The 19,768-nt window shown below is 35.2% G+C and overlaps 1 protein-coding gene across 2 annotated transcripts in view; it reads left to right on the top strand.

Moving 5' to 3' along the window:
- The first annotated feature begins 940 nt into the window (after positions 1-940).
- LOC124423497 overlaps positions 941-19,768 on the top strand; it is a 25,405-nt gene continuing 6,577 nt past the window's right edge. The window contains exons 1-3 of one of the 2 annotated variants that reach the window (XM_046961263.1): positions 941-1,150; positions 1,711-3,796; positions 4,086-4,419. In XM_046961263.1, coding sequence (XP_046817219.1) covers positions 3,085-3,796; positions 4,086-4,419 — 1,046 coding nt within the window. In that variant the 5' untranslated portion in view covers positions 941-1,150; positions 1,711-3,084. Of the gene's footprint in view, positions 3,797-4,085; positions 4,420-19,768 lie in introns of both variants that reach the window. The other variant, XM_046961262.1, reaches the window with a different exon arrangement.

A 19,768-nucleotide genomic window follows, 5' to 3' on the forward strand; every position in this document is an offset into this window, starting at 1 on the left:
TTGATAATTGTGGTAATTTTTGAAAGACTGGTTTTTAGCAATATTATTACGAAACACTGTTCGGCAATAGTAATATTACATTCTATCTTAGTAAAAAGTGATCGTTCATGAGAATTTCATCCAACTTATTTAGACTCACTTGCAAAACTCGACCGTGCGAACAATCAAAGAAGATTTCTCACTCTTTCTCTCTCTCTCTCTCTCTCTCTCTCTCTCTCTCTCTCTCTTTTCTTTCTCGAAAAAACAGAGAGGGTTTGTAGATTTGCACTCTTTAAGTGCATCGATACGTGAGAGAATCGTATATATATTAGAAAAAGCGTACCTCGAAGAATAGATTGAGAACTATACTATTTCTGTCTAAATATATATATATATAATAAATAAATAAATATATATATATATATATATATATATATATATATATATATATTTATTATATCACCATGATCGAATCCACGTTTTCTCTCTGTTGGTTTTAAGAAAAAAACGAAAAGAAAGGGAAAGTAAAATTCAATTAAATAAGATAAATAAGAAAAGAAAAATACTTGATATTGACCCAAAAATATTTGACATTCGTTGAACTGTTGCTCACCGACGAATTTTATAATTTTATATAATAACTTGGGAATATAAAGGATATAGGAGGAATAAAATAAAAACAAAACAAAAAAAGAACATAAAAATAAAAAAATATTGGATTAATTATTGGACGTAATTAAAGGACGATAATGACGAAATCTAATGGAAAGGAATGAGAAAATATGTAGAAGGGGTAGAAGAAAGTAAAGGAGGGAAGTATCAAAGAAGAAGAAAGAGTAAGGAAGACAAAGAAAGAAACAGAGGGAGAGGGAAAGAGAGAGAGAGAGAGAAAGAGAGAAAAGCAGAAAGGTGGGAGGTGAAAGAGGAAGGACTCGCCGAGAGAGCATAAACAAGGAGGATGCACCGTAGTGCGCGATGGAGTTATGTTATGTAGAGAGGAGGATAAGGGTGGTGGAGTGTAGCACTCGCTCATGCGCATATGGAACCCCGCCCTGTCGTTTCGGACGAAAGCCTGTCCCATCGAGGACTTTTGTACGACGTTGGACGACTAGTCGCGTTTTAACTCGCGGTCCGCGAGGCGGATGGTGCCGGGACACACAAGATCAGACAAGTACGGCTCCTTTTCGTAAGAGCAAAAGAGGCTTATCGTCTCTATCTCTTCTTGTTCCTCCTCCTTCTTTTTATCATCATCGTCATTATCATCGTTACCGTTGTCAATATCCAAGAATTCTCACTGTTTTTATGCTCCTTTCTTTCTCTATCTACCTCTATCTATCTCTATCCATCTCTATCTATTTCTCTCTTTCTCTTTCTCCCTCTCTTTTATATAAGAAGAATATAACAAAGCGCGCGCCTGAGGAGAGGAGAAAGCTCTCGTGTATACATCAGTACAGGTGGTTCGTGCAAGGATCGATCGTAGGATAACGTCGTTGTAACGCGTGATTCAATATTCTCAGTCTAACTCTTTAACTCTTTCTCTCTCTCTCTTTCTCCGTCTATCTCTCTATCTATCTACATCTCTATCTCTTTCTCTCTCTCTCTCTCCCTTCCTTTTCTTTCTCTCTCTCTCTTTCTTTTCTCTCTTTCTATCTATCTATCTATCTATCTATCTATCTATCTATGTATCTATTTATCTATCTATCTCTCTATATTTCTTTCTCGTCGACAAAGAAAAATTTCTGAGAAAAGGAGAACGATAGAAAAGGCGGGACATCTTGGAAAATGTCAAGGAGCAACTAGAGTCGTTCGAAGAAAAGAACTACATACCGAAGGATATTCGTAAGTGAATAAGATCTGGAGAAAAATTAAAAAGAGATTGTACTGATAGAATCAGATATCAAAGGGAGAAAGAGTAAAGGATATGGTAATGTGTTACATAGATTACTCGTTATTTCCATGTATAAACAAGTAGGAAGTATCACCGAAAGGACATTCACAAAATAATAATATCAAGGAGTACGACGAGATATCTTCTACCTTTACGAGAGAATATCGTAATTAATTTAGAACGATATCATGAGAGGTTAAAGGAAACGACGACTAGCTGAGTTGAGTTTTATCTTTGGTCTAAGAAGAAGACAACGACTCTGACCCACTCTTTGTATCATTAATGAAGATTTCAGTGAGTTACCGTGGAGAAGTTTACTTTTTCCCTTCGAAGGCCTATCTTTACGAGAGACAACGATATATAATCTAACGAAAAAGGAAAAAAAACAAAAAAGGAAAAAGGAAAAAAAATGAAATAAAAAGTAAGAGAATGTAATAAAACTTCGAAGAAAGGAATTATCGTCGAATTTCTGAATTTCACCTGCTCGGGAATTGAGTCCAGTGAGCTATGTACATTCCGCTAATTAAAAGAGGAGAATCCAATGAGGTGCCAGATTCGCGATCGGCTTAGCAACGATTCACGGATTCGGTTTGTAAAGCCCCGCGCGGCTAAACATACCGTTACGGCTGAACATACCATCACGGCATTGAAAATATCGAATCTGTTGTCGTTGAGCGCGCCTGCGATACAATCTAAAGATCAGAGATAACGATTTTAAGAGAATTTACACGAGGAATGATCCAGGAGATTGATCCATTTCGCGATGCTTCATCGTTCCTATTGTTTCAACGAAGGTCTCGTAATCTATAAGTGATTATGATCGATAGAATTGTTTTTAAAAATTGTTTCGAAAGGAAAAGAAAAGAAGTGAGATAAGAGGGAGAGGAAATATCAATCGGTTTATCGACGAAAAATTGGTCGAAAAAACTTGAAAGTATTGGAGTGAGAAAGAAGAAGAAAAGAAATAAGAAGAAGAAGAAGAAGAAGAAGAAGAAGAAGAAGAAGAAGAAGAAAGAAGGATCGGTCGCGGTGATCCAGTAAGTGAGGACGCTCGATGAGTCCTAGCGGAAGGAATCCTAGAGGAGGGAATCGCGGCACCGAGTCGTGGCGATTATCAGAGAGTCGTTCGGTGTCTGCCAAGAAGACAACGAGGAGATTCGAAGGAACGAGGAAAACGAGGATCGGGTTGGCGCCTCTTTGAGAGCCGCAGGTGGGTGATGCGTGGAAGCAGCTCGGATCTTCTGTTGGAGGCGAGCTGCGGGCACTGTCACTGTCATTGTCAGTGCCAGTGCCAGAACGATTATCATCATCATCATCGTCGTTATTACGGACAGCAGAGCCTCGGAAGCTCGAGCGTAGGAGGCGATATTGGAGACGGAGGTGGAGGTGGAGGAGAAAGTGGTAGCGATCGCCATCACCACCACTATCATCACCATCATCATCATCATCGTCAAGAACGATATAAGAAGAAAAACGAGGCACGTGAGTCGAAGGAACGAGAATTACGTCGTCGCAAACTGTTGGAGTTAGGATTTGGCGCTGCGAGGCGCCGACCGCCACGGCGTACCTGCCGTCAGCGGCTAAACTTTTACGCGACCTCGGCGTTGGCCTTCGTCGCGACCTCAGGCGGCGCCGCCCTCCTCTTCCTGGTACCGCTTTACGTTGATCCAGCGATCAGTACATTAGCCGCCGATTTCTCACCGGAACCGGTTATCTGCACGACCTCCAGACGAGAGGAACTTTGGGGTCTTTTCAATTGCACCTGGAGTTCTTGCCGGGAGGGATGTACCAGTGACGTTTACAGGTGTACACATATATACGTCACATATTCACCTTGGAACAACGATAGTATGAAAAACGATACGGGAACAACTAGTGGCACTACTACGACTACTACTACCACAACTACGACCACCGCTGCTACTCCTGGTAAGATTCACCGTTTCTTTTTAATAGTAATCTTTACTTTTTCTTTTTTCTTTTTTTCTTTTTGTTAAGTAATTCAACAAGTTAGTATGCTTTTTAATGTTAGTACGCTTTTCAACGATTGACGCGCACGCGTAGATAGGTCGCGTAACCACGTGAGATACAGAATGTGATAAAGAATTTAAAAAAAAAGAGAAAGAAAAAAGAAAAAAGATTGTACGAACTATTTTGTTACCTAATATCAGATTAACAAATTAAATCCGATGTATTGTTTGTTTTTCCCTCACGACAGCACCAACGAGTGGCGACATCGAGGCGGTACTTCTTGTTAACATCAAGGGCTGCGGTTATCCACCGGTCGTAGATTGTGAGAATTTTACTCGTGACATGGGTTACGAGGGTGCAAAGTTTCCGTGTTACTACAGTCGTGTTAACGGCAGCATCGTGATGGCATCTTATAATAGGGAGGCGCATGTAGCTACGATCATTCATCTCTTCGCGGCACCCTTGGTTGTAACTCTTGCAACTAGCGTCGCCCTTTGCGTCATGCATTGTGACTGCAGGTGCACGCCACCCCCTCGACATCCGCCGCGTGGTATGAGAATGCACAGAGCTAACGATCTCAGGTAATGCTTTTACCAATATCGCTTGCAATCACGATTATACGGATACATAAAACGAACTCATGATTTATTATAAAGTATTTGAAGGGAGAATAATTCCATTCTAAATGTTCTCGTTTAATCGACTCTTTAATAACAATTTTATCTTTTATATATATATATATATATATATATATATATATATATGTAAAAATATAAAAAATATATAAAATATATATATATATATGTGAAAAACGATAAACGATAAACGATAAACGAAAAACGATGTATATATATATATATATATATATATATATATATATATATACACATATATAAACATATATCTTCTCTTAAATTGTCTCTTAAGTTATTCATATAATCGAGATATTATTATATTATAGTATATTTATTAATATAGATAAGTTTGATGATTCTTTTTAGATTGAAAACATTGAAAAAGAGATTTTGATAAAGAGTTTGAGTCAATGTTTTTTCCTTATAATCAGTATTTATGATAAAACATTAAAACTCTTCTTCCAAGAAAAATTATAAGAATGAACGAATAAAAATCTTCGATGTGTTAACGATTGATCGACAGATACGGAGAACTAAGATTTATCGATTTCAAGTACTATCGATCTCTACTTGTATGAGTAAAACTGACGTTCAACTTCTTGCATTTCGTACTGTGTTTGTTTATAACTTACTCGAATTACTTGTAACGAGAAAGAGAGAAAAAATAAGGACGAAAAAGAACTATTCATCGAATTTTCCCGAACAATCGCGTGTTTCAAAGCGATCAAAGAAGACCAGCTTTACTTTCTTTTATATTCGATTTCGAAAGTTCAGGTCGGGGCTTGGGTTAGTAATTTTCACGATTATCTTCAGGTGTTGTCGTTTCTCGTTCAGACGGGTGTAGGCGTATTAGACCAATCAAAAAATAGGAGTAGGACGCCTGTTTAAATGTCAGGGCCGATGAATCCCGTGGGATTCGCATCGCGAATAGTGAGTTGTTTTTCTTCCACCGGCTCGTTTGTCATCCACCATAGCAAATGGTGCTATTAAAGCGCGAATTTGTAGAAAACGGATTAACGAGAGTTGAAAAGTGTGGGTTATGAGGAGGAGGGAGAACAGGAGAAAGAAGAGTTAAAGTTGGATAGGGTAAAATGCAAATGGCCTATGGAAAGTGAGAATGGCTTGTTCGTCGTACATATATCAGCGTTAGAACGTAAGAAGCGAGAAGGATCTTCTCTTTTTTCTGTCTTTCTTTCTTTCTGTCTCTCTCTTTCTTTTTCTTTCCTTCTCGTTAAAGTAGACTTCTCGATAAATCGTTCGTGCTTCAAAAACAGAGCAGTTGATTTTCTTCTTTTTTACGATTTAAATTGTCGATCTCTCGACAAAGAAATAGCTGTGAAAAGTTTTAATTGGACTGGACCTTTTGGGAATCACACGACAAAAAATCTTCTCGCTTTCTCTTTCTCTCTCTCTCTCTCTCTTTCTTTTCTTTTCTTTTCTTCTCCTTTTTCTTCTAGTCAGTTTTATTATTCCAATGTTCCTTTGAAACACGTCCAAGAGTTGCTAAGTATCTACTAACCTACTAGCTACACGTTATCGATTTTTCCTTCGCAAATCGATCGGTCTCGTGGCTTTTTTTTCGCGCTTGCAACACTATGCTTATAAAGCTTTATCTATCTTTCTTCATTTCTCTCGGCTATAAACATTCTAGCTATCGTCGTTGCGAACGCAGCTAGTTTTAGCAATACAGCATATCTCGTCTTTACAATGTCTCGTTAAATATTTAGCAATACCGAAGCGTAAGCCAAGAGTCGTTTATGACGTCCCCACAATTCACCTCCGAAGAAGAAGCAAATTGTGATAGGGCACTCTCGAAGTTATTTAATTACCGCTTATTTCTTCTCTTCATTTTGTTTTATTTCGTTTGTCGAATAAGTAAACAAGAAACGCATTTTGAACTTGTTAACTCTCACTAAGAAATGATTTAAAATCGTAAGAAAAGCTTATATAAAATTTACTTTATGGTATGTCAATTCTTAATTGCTTCGTGTTGTGCGACCACACAATGTTTACGTATAAAGTGGAGGAAGGATGAGAAGGAGGGGGAGGAGGAGGAGGAGGAGGAGGAGGAGGAGGAGGAGGAGAGGTGGAGGATCGTTGAGCATAGATAAACAACATAGGTGTATACATGCATAGATCGGGTCGAGGTAAAATGAACGCTTTAACTATACGAAGCTTTCCATGTAATGAGGTTAGCCCCTGTGACAAGGATGGATAACGGAGACAAATGGTTGATTTAATTGCTACTATCCTTATAAGAAAACTACGTACTTACTTACTTACTTATTCGTCTTTAAATGCGTTGAAGCTGGAGAAACTCATGCAACGGATAAGATACGAGACTTTGAAATTGGTCGAATTCGCGGTCGATATTTCAGCCAACGGATATAACGTTTATCTTACTCGTGTATGATCCCTCTCGGCTTCGTAGAATTCCATGAGGATGTAGGAAGCCGATAAATTATGTTGCCCCGAAATTCTCTTCTGGTTATCCTTCCTAAACCGTGATCGATAACGGTTGTTAAAAGGAGAAAAAAGAAAAAAGAAAAAAAGGAAAAAATATTATGAAAAAGAAGTAATTGTTAAATTCCGTCGATACAGAACGATTTAACGTTCGAATTTATTTTAATATTTAATTCCGCAATTTTTGTTTTCTTTTTTTTTTATTATATCTGACATCAAATACCTAAATATTGTATTTGACAATAAAATATCAATGACGATAGAAGATCAATTCCTAAAATCCAATCCGGAACTTTCTGACGTCTCTATGTTTAAGCTACTATCGCGTTAAATTAACGATTCGATCGAGCTACAATCTCAACAGTCGTTCCACAACCTCGTACGATTCACGCTTGAAAACGAACGGACGCTACCATTCGCGGAGTAAGCGGTTATCTGGCTCGCCATTAGACACGATTGTAGTTTAATTACTTTTGACGTACGTCCCGCTCGTGCAACTACTCCAACCCTCCGCAGAACGTGGAAAAGCGAAATCCCGGTTGTGGTATCCATTTTATGTAGCATTTTTGCTGGTGTTCGTTCGAAACACGTTTCAACATCCTAGTTTTACCTAAATTTTTGAAAATTCCACGAACGTAGTCTAGAAGTTAGTTACCTATACAAACGAGGTTAGCTATGTGGGTTAGTGTAAGTTTTTCATTGAAATTTCAACTATGCCTCCTTTCTCTACGTTCGAGTTACTCTATCTAACTCTTTCCACTCTTCTCCTGTCTTCTCTTTTCCCTTGTTGTTTTTCTTGACGTTGTTGTTTATCTTACAGAAAGTGATTCAGCGATATTGCCGTGTGTAGTGAAAAGTTTCCCTTCGATCGACAGGGGGAATGCTACGACGTAAACGGACAGAGATGGACCGATTTTGAAAGAATGAGAATAAGAGAGAAAGAGAGAGAAACAGAAAGACAGAGAGAGAGAGAGAGAGAGAGTGAGATACAAAATATCCATCGTACTTTAGACGTCTAGTACGGTCACCCATAAATCTCGAGGATAATAGAAAAAAATCTAGTTAAGACCGTACGAATGAAGAAAAAAATCCAAGGTTAAGTGCATCCGTTAGGAAAGTGTGATAAAGACAAAACTGTATTTACTAGACAATATTAAAGAATATTTAGTATTGGTGGTAGCGAAATCAACGAACCGAATTCTCTTTATCTCTCGGGATTTTAATTGGTTCAACTTTAATACGATTAATGATATACAAATTCCTGTGTCGATATATGATTTTATGGATTTCGGATAGTTGGTAAATTCGATAAATCAATAATGTAGTTAATGATTTTTCGAATCCGTGCAACGTACTGTGTGTTATTGATTAAGAACAAAAGTAAAAGTGAACGATACTAATCGATACGGAACATTTCTTTTTTTATTAAGATCAGTATGTTTTCCATCGACGACAGGTGACATCTAAACCTTTAATAACTTTGCTATAATATCTTCGGCTTTTGTAAATTTTCAAGAAACGAATTTCTAACGGAGGGATACGATTTTTCAAGGTTTTAACAAAACTCAGCACGAAGCGAGACCTCGAAAATCTAAATGAAAATGAAGTTTAGTTATCGATCGTATGACAATGCATATATAAACAAAAATAAATAATAGACATCTATATGTACATTTATGTGTCTGTATATGCTCCGTTATCGTTTCATAATCGATCCGATTGAAATGATCGATAATTAAATTTCACGTTGGAATAATATTAATAAATTCAGTCATTATGAGGTCTCAAACGACTATAATCAATACATTAATTTTATTTCTATGATACTTAGATATACATACACTCTCTCACTCTCCTTCTCTCTCTTTCTTTCAATCTTTTCACACTATTGAGAGTCTAATTCATTTACAATTAAAAATATAAAATATATAAATACAATTGATGAGTATAAAATATCCGTGGAGAAAGAAAAAAGAAAGCAACATTAAATGTATCTCTAGTCGTGCGCGGAGATTCTATATATTTATAAAAGCACTTTACGGGTATTATTGAGCATTGAGGTTGGAGAGCGAACGGCTGGCACGATTTAATTGATCGAATTTATAAGGATTGCTATGAAGACGAAGATCGAGAGAAATTCTTTGAGAAAACGAATTACATCTTATCATATAAAAGTGTCTTCCATTACGTAAATCAAATAAAATAACGTAGAACGTTGCCGATAGATCGATATATATGAATATAGAGAGGAAAGAATATCTAATACAAGATGCTTAGAGGTCATCCATCAATACGAGTCATTACTCGAATCGAAAGTAACATATCGAATCGGCGAGCAATCGAAACTCATTGATGCGATAAATCACCAGAGACTCGGAAGAAATAAAGGAAGGGAAGAAGGTAAGGAGGACGGAAAAAAGGAAAGAAGGAAGGAAGGAAGGAAGGAAGGAAGGAAGGAAATGATATGTCCGAAATGGTGTCACTCGTAATTCGCCTTGAAGAGAAAGGAGTTGGCTTATATTCTCAGGTATTACGGGGAAACGTGTACCACGAAACGAGCCACTTAGGAAAATGATATTGATCCGAGCATCCTTGTCGTTGGAATAATGGAAAAGACGAGGGACGATGGGAGGAAGAATGGATTGAGAAAAAGAAGACTTTTTTCTTTTTTATGAATTAGAATAGTATCTATTTAATTTATTGAAAAGATGATGTAACAGATTCAATCAAACGTAATTTTATATATGAAATTAAAGAAGATATATTAGATATAAGTGTAAATTAAATGAAAAAAATAATGTAATACAAAATATCAGAAGGGATATAATAGGGGAAATGATATTTCGAAATCAAAGAAATAAAAAAATGGGAAATGAAGAAAAAGAGAAAAAAAAAGTAAAAAAAGAAAGGAAATAGAAGAGAGTAAGTCGGTGAACAGTGAATAAGCGAAAAACGAGTTTTCGAGTTTCGCAATGGATTTTCTTCTTTGTCGTCAGAATGGTGCGAGCATCTGAGCGACGAACGTGTGAGGTGTGCCCTTCGAGGTGCCGTAGCATGCCGTGGGCGTCGAGAATGTACTTTTGCCCCCGCCACTACTCTGTATTTCAGCGCCCTTAGGCGCTCCCGACCGCGAACACTTCGTTTTTATTCTCTAGCTACTTTTCACGAACAAGAAAAGACGATGGGGTCGAGAGGATTTGCTCTAATTCGACCACCAAATTCTTCATCTCTCTCTCTCTCTCTCTCTCTCTCTAACGAATTTTGTCTCCTTTCTTCTTTTTTTCTTTATTTCTCTCTCTCTCTCTCTCTCTCTCTCTCTCTCTCTCTCTTTCTCTCTCTGTGTGTTTCTTTATCTTTCTTACAACATTTCTTATTTTTCGGTTTTTCTTTCTTTCTACAAGGCCAACGTGATTGCGCGACGAAATAAGATTAAAATCATTTCTTTTACTTTATCTAGCGAGTTGTTTACAAAAATACACCATTTCTTAGAATACGCTAAATTCATTCTCATTTGACCTCGAACGTTCGACGAAGCGAATCGTTTGTTTTTGCGCCATGATGACGGCAACTTTTCATTCGATATGTCAATACCCGCGAGCGATCAGTGAAATGATTAGGTGGTAGTTCGTGTTTCATCATCGAGCCACTTCAACGTGAGAAGACGTAGAGGATGAGAGATAATACATAATTGTATACCTTAATTAAAATTAAATACCTGTACAATAATTGTATTCCTTGTTATTTACCTTGTGATATTATATCATTGTCATTATTATAATATTATGTATCATTATTTATGTTATGTAGATTATTTTTCTTTTCAAAATTATCTCTAGATTTTACTACCAAATTAAAATAGATAATAGTAAAATGAACGAATGATATGTTCAACAACTATATACTTTTTTTCGTTATTTAATCTGAGAAATTTACGTACAATTTTTTTAATGCGATAGAAAATGTTTCGATAATGTCAATTCACCATTGAGTGTCAAAATAATAATATTATTTTATTATTTTTTTCTATATAATTTGATGTAAGCTTATGTTTGTTTTCATATAGTTATTATTATCATTATTATTGTTATTATTATTATTATTATTATTATTATTATTATTATTATTATTATTATTATTATTATTATTATTATTATTATTATTGTTGTTATTGTTATTATTCTTATTATTGCTATTATTGTTATTATTCTTAATATTCTTAATATTCTTAATATTTTTATTATTGTTATTATTATTGTTATTCATAGAACAGCGAAAAGATTTTTTGTTAAGGCCTTTTTCCATAAATTGACAAGTTAGCTCGCTGGAGAATTTCAATGGCACCTAAGGCATTCGAGATATATTACTCTGCTTGGTCTCTTGAGTAGAGACGTATTTCTTCGTACGGAAAAGAAAAAGCCTCTGGCTCTAGTAACTTTAATTTTGAGCGAAGTAGGGGAATTAAGACGGAGTGCTAGCTTCTCTCGTAGATGCTGTAATGACGTATTTCTGGCCAGCAAGATTTTTTTCTCTATCTAGATTGTGTTCTTCATAGCGTGATACAGAAAAAAAGAAAAAGAGAGAAAGTGAAAGAGAGAGAGAGAGAAAGAAAAAAAGAGAGAAAGAGAGAGAGAAAGAAAGAAAGCTTGAAGAAACGTAGAAATGAAATTTTATATCCTTTCCTCGCGTTATTTCCAAGTTATTTAGTTCGTCGATTTTATTTCATCCTTCTCTCGCGTATATCTTTCGAGGTATAAACTTCGTTAAATATATTATCCGTGAAGAAAAACATAAAGCTCAAAGCATACGTCGTATTACTTTCTATATGACGAATTTTCGTGTTGGAATACATCGGTCCATTAACGTTAACGTGACGTTATCGAAACGTCCTTTCAAAAACAAAACCTTGCGATTCGTTATTGTAGGGTCGACTTAACGAAATTGAATGGAGATTGACTTTTACGATAAACGAAGGAGCGTGAATCGTAAGTTTACCATACCGTTGATACTTATCGGCTTTTCTTAACGCGAAGAAATGCCGTAGATACTTATCGGTTTGCATAAAACACTACGGGTAGTGAAAGAAAGAGAAAGAGAGAGACAGAGAATTAAAAGGAATCTAGTCCAACGATCGATCGATTTATATTATTAACGTTTGTCATCGTCACTTTCGTTTAAAGATTACCGTCCAAATTGAACTCGCCTCTGGGTTCATTAAAATCTCCTGATAGACCGGATATCCTAGATTGTTCTCGTTCGATGAATTTCCAATCTCATTTATGGAAGCTGTACGAAGGATATGACATCAGAAACTGCACTATTCAGCATCGGCCTCGAACGAATCTCCTAGTTCCTCGTTCCTATAGATTTTTCGATGATCTGAAAATTCGTTTCGTATTTATATTTATCATAATAGATATTAACCTTATGAAATCGTCATAGGATAAAATTATTATTCATTATTTTTCAACGATATCATTTTTCGTGAATTTCGCGTCCTCATAAATATTATAAATTATGTATATCCATCATCTAGCCAATGAAATCTTATGACGTTATCGACATCGATCAGTAACAAATAACGAGCGGAAAGCGTGCTTCTACCAAATGTGTCTAACTGTCGCTCTCATTAGGTTGGTTGTTAGATATCGGCCATCGGTCTTGCGTGCGTGATAAATTTTACCGACAAAATGACTGACGGACGCGGCGACACACCTGGATGTAGAGCGTCGATGTGCTACTAACTAGTTTATCGTATATATCTATATATGTACGTGCGTACGTATGTATACACATACATGTATGGAGGATGTCGACATACGCTCGATGGACAAGACTGGTTTGACAAAACGATGCCTACTGTGATCTATCGATCGTCATTTAATTTTCATCTCCGATTCGATTGAAATTAATGAACTTACCATGATTTCATATTGTTTGGGAATCAAAAAAAAATGATAAGAAAAAGAACAAAAAGACACATCGAAGGAAATTCTGTTTTTTCTTAAAAAAAAAGAATGAGCATGCACGCATAAGAGATATCTATGTATTATATCTATTTTCAATGTAGAATTACTGGAAAAGTTTTAATCGCGCTCTTATACCCTTAATATAAGATATACTTAATACTTCGGTCAATAGCAAACTTATCTTCTCCGGAAATAAAGACCCGTTGTCGTATTGACGTTATTCTGTGCGCAAATTTTCTTCGCAATGACATATATTATTCATGAAGTCTTACCTATCTTTACGTAGTCGTCGTCATTTTTCTTGACAATGAGCAAAACTCGGAATTTTTTTTTATCGTAAAATCCTTCTTTTCTATATAAACATTTTTCGAGTTCATTTATTTCGCCATTACCGATGACTTGGTTTTAACTTTTCTTCTTTTTTTCTTCTCTTTTTTCTAGTTACCTATAAAATTCCAAACCATGATTTTCGCAAACGTTTAGGGACGTATTGAAAAGGAACACATGTCTAATTTAATTACTTGCTTATCCGCATAATATTCATGGTGCTGAGTAGGAATAATAACACGGAATTCGTAATTTCAAATGGGATTGTTAAAATACGTATATGGTGAAGTGTATCTAATAGACGAATTAATAAGCGTCTATTAGAATAATTAGATTAGGTATAGTTTAGTGAAATAATGATTTATCGAATTAATCGAATCGATCGATCGATCGATTGTATATTTTGCGTCTGGATTGCGTTGGATAATAATTGGACGATCGTTCTAATTGAAAACGAGATTAGTTTCATCCCATAATATCAGTATTATGAAGAAATTTGATTAGGACAAATTTATTTGAAAAGATTTAAATAAAAAAAAAAAAAAAGAAAAAAGAAAAGAAAAAGATAAGCAAAGAAATATGGAGTTAATTTCGTTAGTGAAAAATGCGTTCTCGCGATCAACGAATGATAGGACCTTTTTCATTTTGCAAAAAGTTTTTGGATGAGTTCCAACACTCGATTGGTTCTTTTTAAATTCCTGCTTTTTTGCTTCGTTAACGAGCCAAGTTCGAAAGTAAAGTACTCGTAGGAAGATGTATCTAATAATAATAATTTACTAAACTTTTTTTTTACTTTCTTTTTTCTTTTTCTTTTTCTTATGCGCAAACGTATTTTCAGAAGGAAAAAAATGGAAGTAATAAGTTACACGAGATGATTTTTTCCTCAAAAAATCTTTTCAATGAATTTAATAAATGACGTTATATCTACATTCTCGTCGTCATGATCGTCGTCATTTGATTTATTTCAATAGGTGAAAGATCGAATCGTTATTGAAGTTGAATGAACGTTAAACCGAACGAACGAATTCAACCTGTCGGTTGTTGGTCGTTCAGTTAAAGGAAATCGATAGGTGGCTTCGCACCTGTTCGCTGACCAGGTCACGACCTTCGCATACTACCATTTACTGCATATGCATAAAGTGGACTACCGCAAAAAGCTCCATAATTGCATAATATATTTTCTCGTTATAATCGTAAGCGAGTCCGACCATATCTCTTGAGATTGGTCTAAAGCTTTTCTACGTGGAAATTTGTTTTCTACTTGCGGTACTTTATTTCTCTCTTTTTTTTTCTTTTCTTTTTTCCTTCTAATAACGATAAAAGCCATCTGGGATTTGACAAAAAGAAGAATCGTAGACACGACGTTCGAAGAAATTCGAGTAAAAATCGTTGAAGAATAAGCGAATCTTTGATGCACGATGCACTCAAAATGGATACAATTTCGTACAGCCCAGCGTGAATTAAGCTCTCACTAGAGTAGAACTTAACTATCGGGCCTTAAAAGTGCCATTTGTCGAACTGTTCTCATCTAACGAGTGTAAATACAAATTTGTCCCACGAGAAAAATACATACAGTGAATACGTAGGTACAACGAATAAAAAGAAATATTCGGATTTCGTTTCAAAATTGAATTAATTTTTCTGGACTACGAAAAGCGTATTGAATTTAAAAATAGATGTAAAGAAATTAGTGTAAGTGAAAGATTTAAAAAATAATTATTTTTTGTTATATCAGCAATAAGAAATACAAATGAAATAAATTCTTTATCAAGAGACTTTTGAAAGAGAATGAATATATAGAGTTGTTCAAAAGTCTCTAAATGATTTTAAAAATCGATTATTCTTTTCTGAGACCTTTAAGACTAATTTTTTTTTAAATTGTAAAAAAATTTCTAAATTTACAGTTACAATATAACAAGAATTAGTCAGAAAGCTATCCAAAAAAAAATTTGATTTTTAAAAATCATTTAGAAACTTTTAATTCATCCTGATATATATTTGTTCAATTTAGAAAAAGTTATTAACTTTCAAAAGGCATTGCAATATTTTTTTGACGCATTATACATTTCTCTATCTCCATGATACATATCATTTGTAAGTATTGCATTTTCGAAAAAATGACGTAGATGATGACCGTTCGTTCATATTCAGCACAAACGAACGGCGCATAAAATTTCATTGAACGGATGAAGGTACTGCTAGTGATCGGCCACAACGCCAATAATTATCGGAAGCTAATTATCAGAGAAAGGGAAGACGTGACGTCTACTCGGCGTTATTACGACGACGATAATAGAGCGGAAGAACTCAGGATGAAAAGTATAGGAATTACACCAAACGACAAAACTCGTAATTCGTAATTTTTAGATATTTTAAATTTTATGCCGGATAAAAAAAAATGAAAGAAGAAATAAAACTGACGTTAATATATACTTGGAAAACATACCGTAGTATAATTTCGATTTCCAAGCTCACATCGCAGACGCCATGAAACTGTTACCTACGCTTGGAAAGGATATAGGTCAGGGATTCGACGAGAAAGCCTCTGCTTTGTTGTCCTAACCCTAGTAGTTAACCTAAATTTTATGTTATCCAGATTTCCTCTCTCTCTTTGTCTCCCTCTCTCTCTCTCTCTCTCTCTCTCTCTCTCTCTTTCTCTCCCTCTCTCATTTTTTTTCTTCTTTCTTTCCTCTTATTTTTTTTTTATTTCTACAAACTTTTGGTAATTCAACGTTAACTGGTGTACTCCCAAAAGACGTTGTAGTAAAAATGAGTGATAAAGAAAGATAGGAAGATAGAAAAAGAGAGAGAGACAGAGAGAGAGACAAAGGACCCAAAAGCGTTCGTTCATCTCCATGAATGAACTGGATGTTAAATTAATTGAATTTCAGGCGACGTTTCGATCCTGAGATATGGATTTAATGCGCGATTAAAAATCACGAGTACCGCCTCGCGGACAGCTGAATTCGTTTGCATAAAGTTCTTGACCTCCTACCTCTCCGCGTGCAAGTCGGTGATGTTCCAGAATAAATTTACAAAGCGATATGAGATTATGCAAAATACTTTCCGTCTTTATGTCTGTCGACGGTGAAAGAGATAGGAGGAGGAGAACAAGAAGAAAAAGGAAAAAAAGGAGAAAAAAAAGAGAAAAAAGAAAAAATAAGAACACGTGGAAGGGTTCCATTTGGAGTACGATGTGAAGGCATAAATTTTCTTCGGAATATTTGACTACTGTCGTCGTTCTCATCGATCCATCTTTTATCATTTTTTGTCATTAATTATGCGACAATACGAGACACGGTATAATGAGATGGGATATTTTTTGTCCCGCTGATGAACGATATTTTCTTCTTAAATATTTTTCTAGAAGAAAATATGAGTATTTGTCTAACTTTGTTTGAAATGAAATTCTTTCTTCTAAAGAATATAGACGAGTCCAATTATTTATAAATGTAGATAGGAGTTAAGAAGGCGTTCGTTGATCATATCTTTGAATATTTAAAAGGCGTGAAAAAGCATAAAAATGTTTCTGGTAGACTTTCTCTCTCTCTCTTTCTCTCTCTTTTTTCTCGTGTCGGCTACCTCCCACACAACGAGCGAATAAAACTGGCAGCGATATTGCAATACGATCCTAGAGTCTCGCATCATAATTCTTCGTACATAAGAGGTCAAGGAGGTGGAACGGGCTGAAGGCTTGTAAGAGTAGATCAATGTCACGAGTTGGATAAAAGGAGAGAGGCAGGAGGGGAAAGCTTTAAGATAAAAAAGAATTATCTCTTTACACATATTTATTTTTACCTTTCATTTATTTCGAACTTTTACTATTATACATAGAATCTCACGACGAACATAATTCGTGTCTTTATATTTATAGTTCATGTTTTATTTACAAATATTCATATATATATATATATATATATATATGTATATACATTATTATAGATACATTATTACACATGTAATATCACTCGTTAACAATAAACTGCTGCACACAATTTCTGACGCAATGCTTAAAGAACTTGGAAGTTATCTTCAAAACTACATAGAGATAACATCACGCGCCGAGAAGATAGAATGAATCATAGACTTAATCGAAGTACGAAACGTGCACTAATAAAAGCAGAAACGATCAAATGCTCTCTCACTGGTAACGTAAATTCGTTATAATCACGCTAACTAGAGCAGGCACGCACGAATTCTGCTCAAAAGCAGCTGCGATCAGAAATATCCTAATTTTCCTTAAGAAGGGCGGATTCAAAAGAGAAAGAGAGAGAGAGAGAGAGAAAGAAAGAGACAGATGGCTGCTGCTTTATATCCGTTGAAAACGGCGATTTAGGCGAAACGTATCATACGTATTTTAGTCTTATCAAGAACCAACGAAAAAGTTCGTGTTCTTCTAATATACCTTTCCTGCATTAAAAGCTTCGGAAAAGAAAAATTCGTGAATATCAAAAACTCACCTGTTTTTCTTCTAAATTTCTTACTCTACTTTGAAAACTTCGCTTCGATGGACGCAAAAGTGACTTTTTTAAAATGCCAGAAAAAAAAAAAAAATATATATATATATATATATATATATATATATATATATATCTGTGAATATGCGATAGAGATAGACAGAAAAAAGCAAGCACATTGAAGTTTTTTTCTAGAAGATATTTCGTATCGTTCAGAACGAAAAGTTACGATTACGAGCGATGGAATAGCGAATGATATAAATTTTAAGGTCATCTAAGCTCAATGCTGACGACCAAAGTACAAAATTGGATTTGTCGAACAGAGACCTTTATTAAAGTGTGTCCAGATATATAATGCTCTGTCATTGAGTGAGCTTGAATCTGACATGGATAAGCTTCTCTTTGCTACTTTCATCATATGGACTTTGTTCTTTCGTTATCATTACGACATGTAATCTAATAGCCTTTTGATCCTTTTGATATTTCCCGTGTGTGGTGAGATTTACAAAAGTTATAATGTATATCCATGGATGTACATAGAGCTATCCCAATTGTTTCGTAAATTTGTAAAAAACAAGTCAATACACAGGTTACATATATTAATACATTAGACATACTATATGTATATGTATATGTATATGTATATGTATATGTATATGTGTATATATGTATATATATATATATATATATATATATATATATATATATATATATAAAGTATATAAAAAATATACGTATATTTTCTGCATTAAAAGAAATCGAGTTTGATATAAAACGAGTTTGATAGAAATCGAACATTTGATATAAAACGATAAGGAAAGAAGATTGATAAATTGGTTATTTATTTTTCGAGATTCGCAAGCGAATCCAAGTTGATTTGTCGCGTGAAGAAACGTCAGTCATAAATTCGTTCTCAAGGGAACGTTAAGTATAATAAAAAAAATATATATATAAAAAATAAAGAAATAAAGAAATCGCGAAAATATGAAAAAAAAACTAAAAAGTAATAGAATAGGACGCATGTAATTAAAGAATTAGTGCTCGACGCGTGCGACACGCGATTCATACGACATAAAACACCAACCGAGTAGTATTATTGAGTCATAATGCGTGGCACGTCCAATTGATAAAATCAGCTTATGGTCAGTACTATAGTTGTTCGTTCGTTCTTCTTGAATATATAATGTAGGTTAGGGTTACGTGTCTATCTATTGTAAAATAATTTTTCTTTTTTTCTTTTCTCATCTAGGTGCAGATTACAATCATCCATCTTTCTCGGATTCTTCTTAGATTGTCCTGTTTCTCTCTTTCTCTCTCTCTTTTTCTCTTTTTATCTCCCTCTCTTTCTTTTCTTTTTCGTCGTCGACTTTTTTCGATTTCATCTTTTTTCTCGTCGTGGTCCTTTAATTTCCCTCTCGGTCTATGTAGACAGCCACAACTCTTGCAGCAGCCATTGTAAAATCTCAGGTCGCATACTATCGTCGTTCACAAAGGAAGAGAGAGTGGGGGGAGAGACAGAAAGAGGCAGAGAGAGAGAGAGAGAGAGAGAGAGAGAAGAGAAAGAAAGGAGAGAGAAAGAGAGACAGACAGACATACATCAGTGTATATGTATTGAACGCCTTATCGCGATGAAACCGCTCAGATATGAACATGCAATATTCTTAAGGGTGCAGATGTACAGAGAAAGAAAGAGAGAGAGAGAGAAAGAGCGAACGCCCGACGATGCCTTTGAAAAGATATAACAGACACTTCTCGCTTGTTCCGTTTTGCCGAAGGAGCACACCGTACGTTTGCCTATCCACGGCAGTACCCTCTCTATCTGACAATAGAGCCTTTGTGACCAGAGTTTGGCCATCATCTATTCTTCCCTTCGTCTACCTAATCAGGAAGGCCGTACTCTGGAATTTAGGTTAAAACATTTTTCCCTCTTGAGATTCACGTCAATGGAATCCATTAAAAAGAAAGAAATTATAATATAGAATTTGGTGGAATTCGACGTTAGAAGATTGTTAGATTTCATACGTCGTGGTAGAAGTGCAGGAAATGTAATATTTATCTCTCTTAAATTTTCACTTCCCTTTT

Source organism: Vespa crabro, chromosome 4 (assembly GCF_910589235.1).
Source record: "Vespa crabro chromosome 4, iyVesCrab1.2, whole genome shotgun sequence".
Classification (NCBI taxonomy): domain Eukaryota; kingdom Metazoa; phylum Arthropoda; class Insecta; order Hymenoptera; family Vespidae; genus Vespa; species Vespa crabro.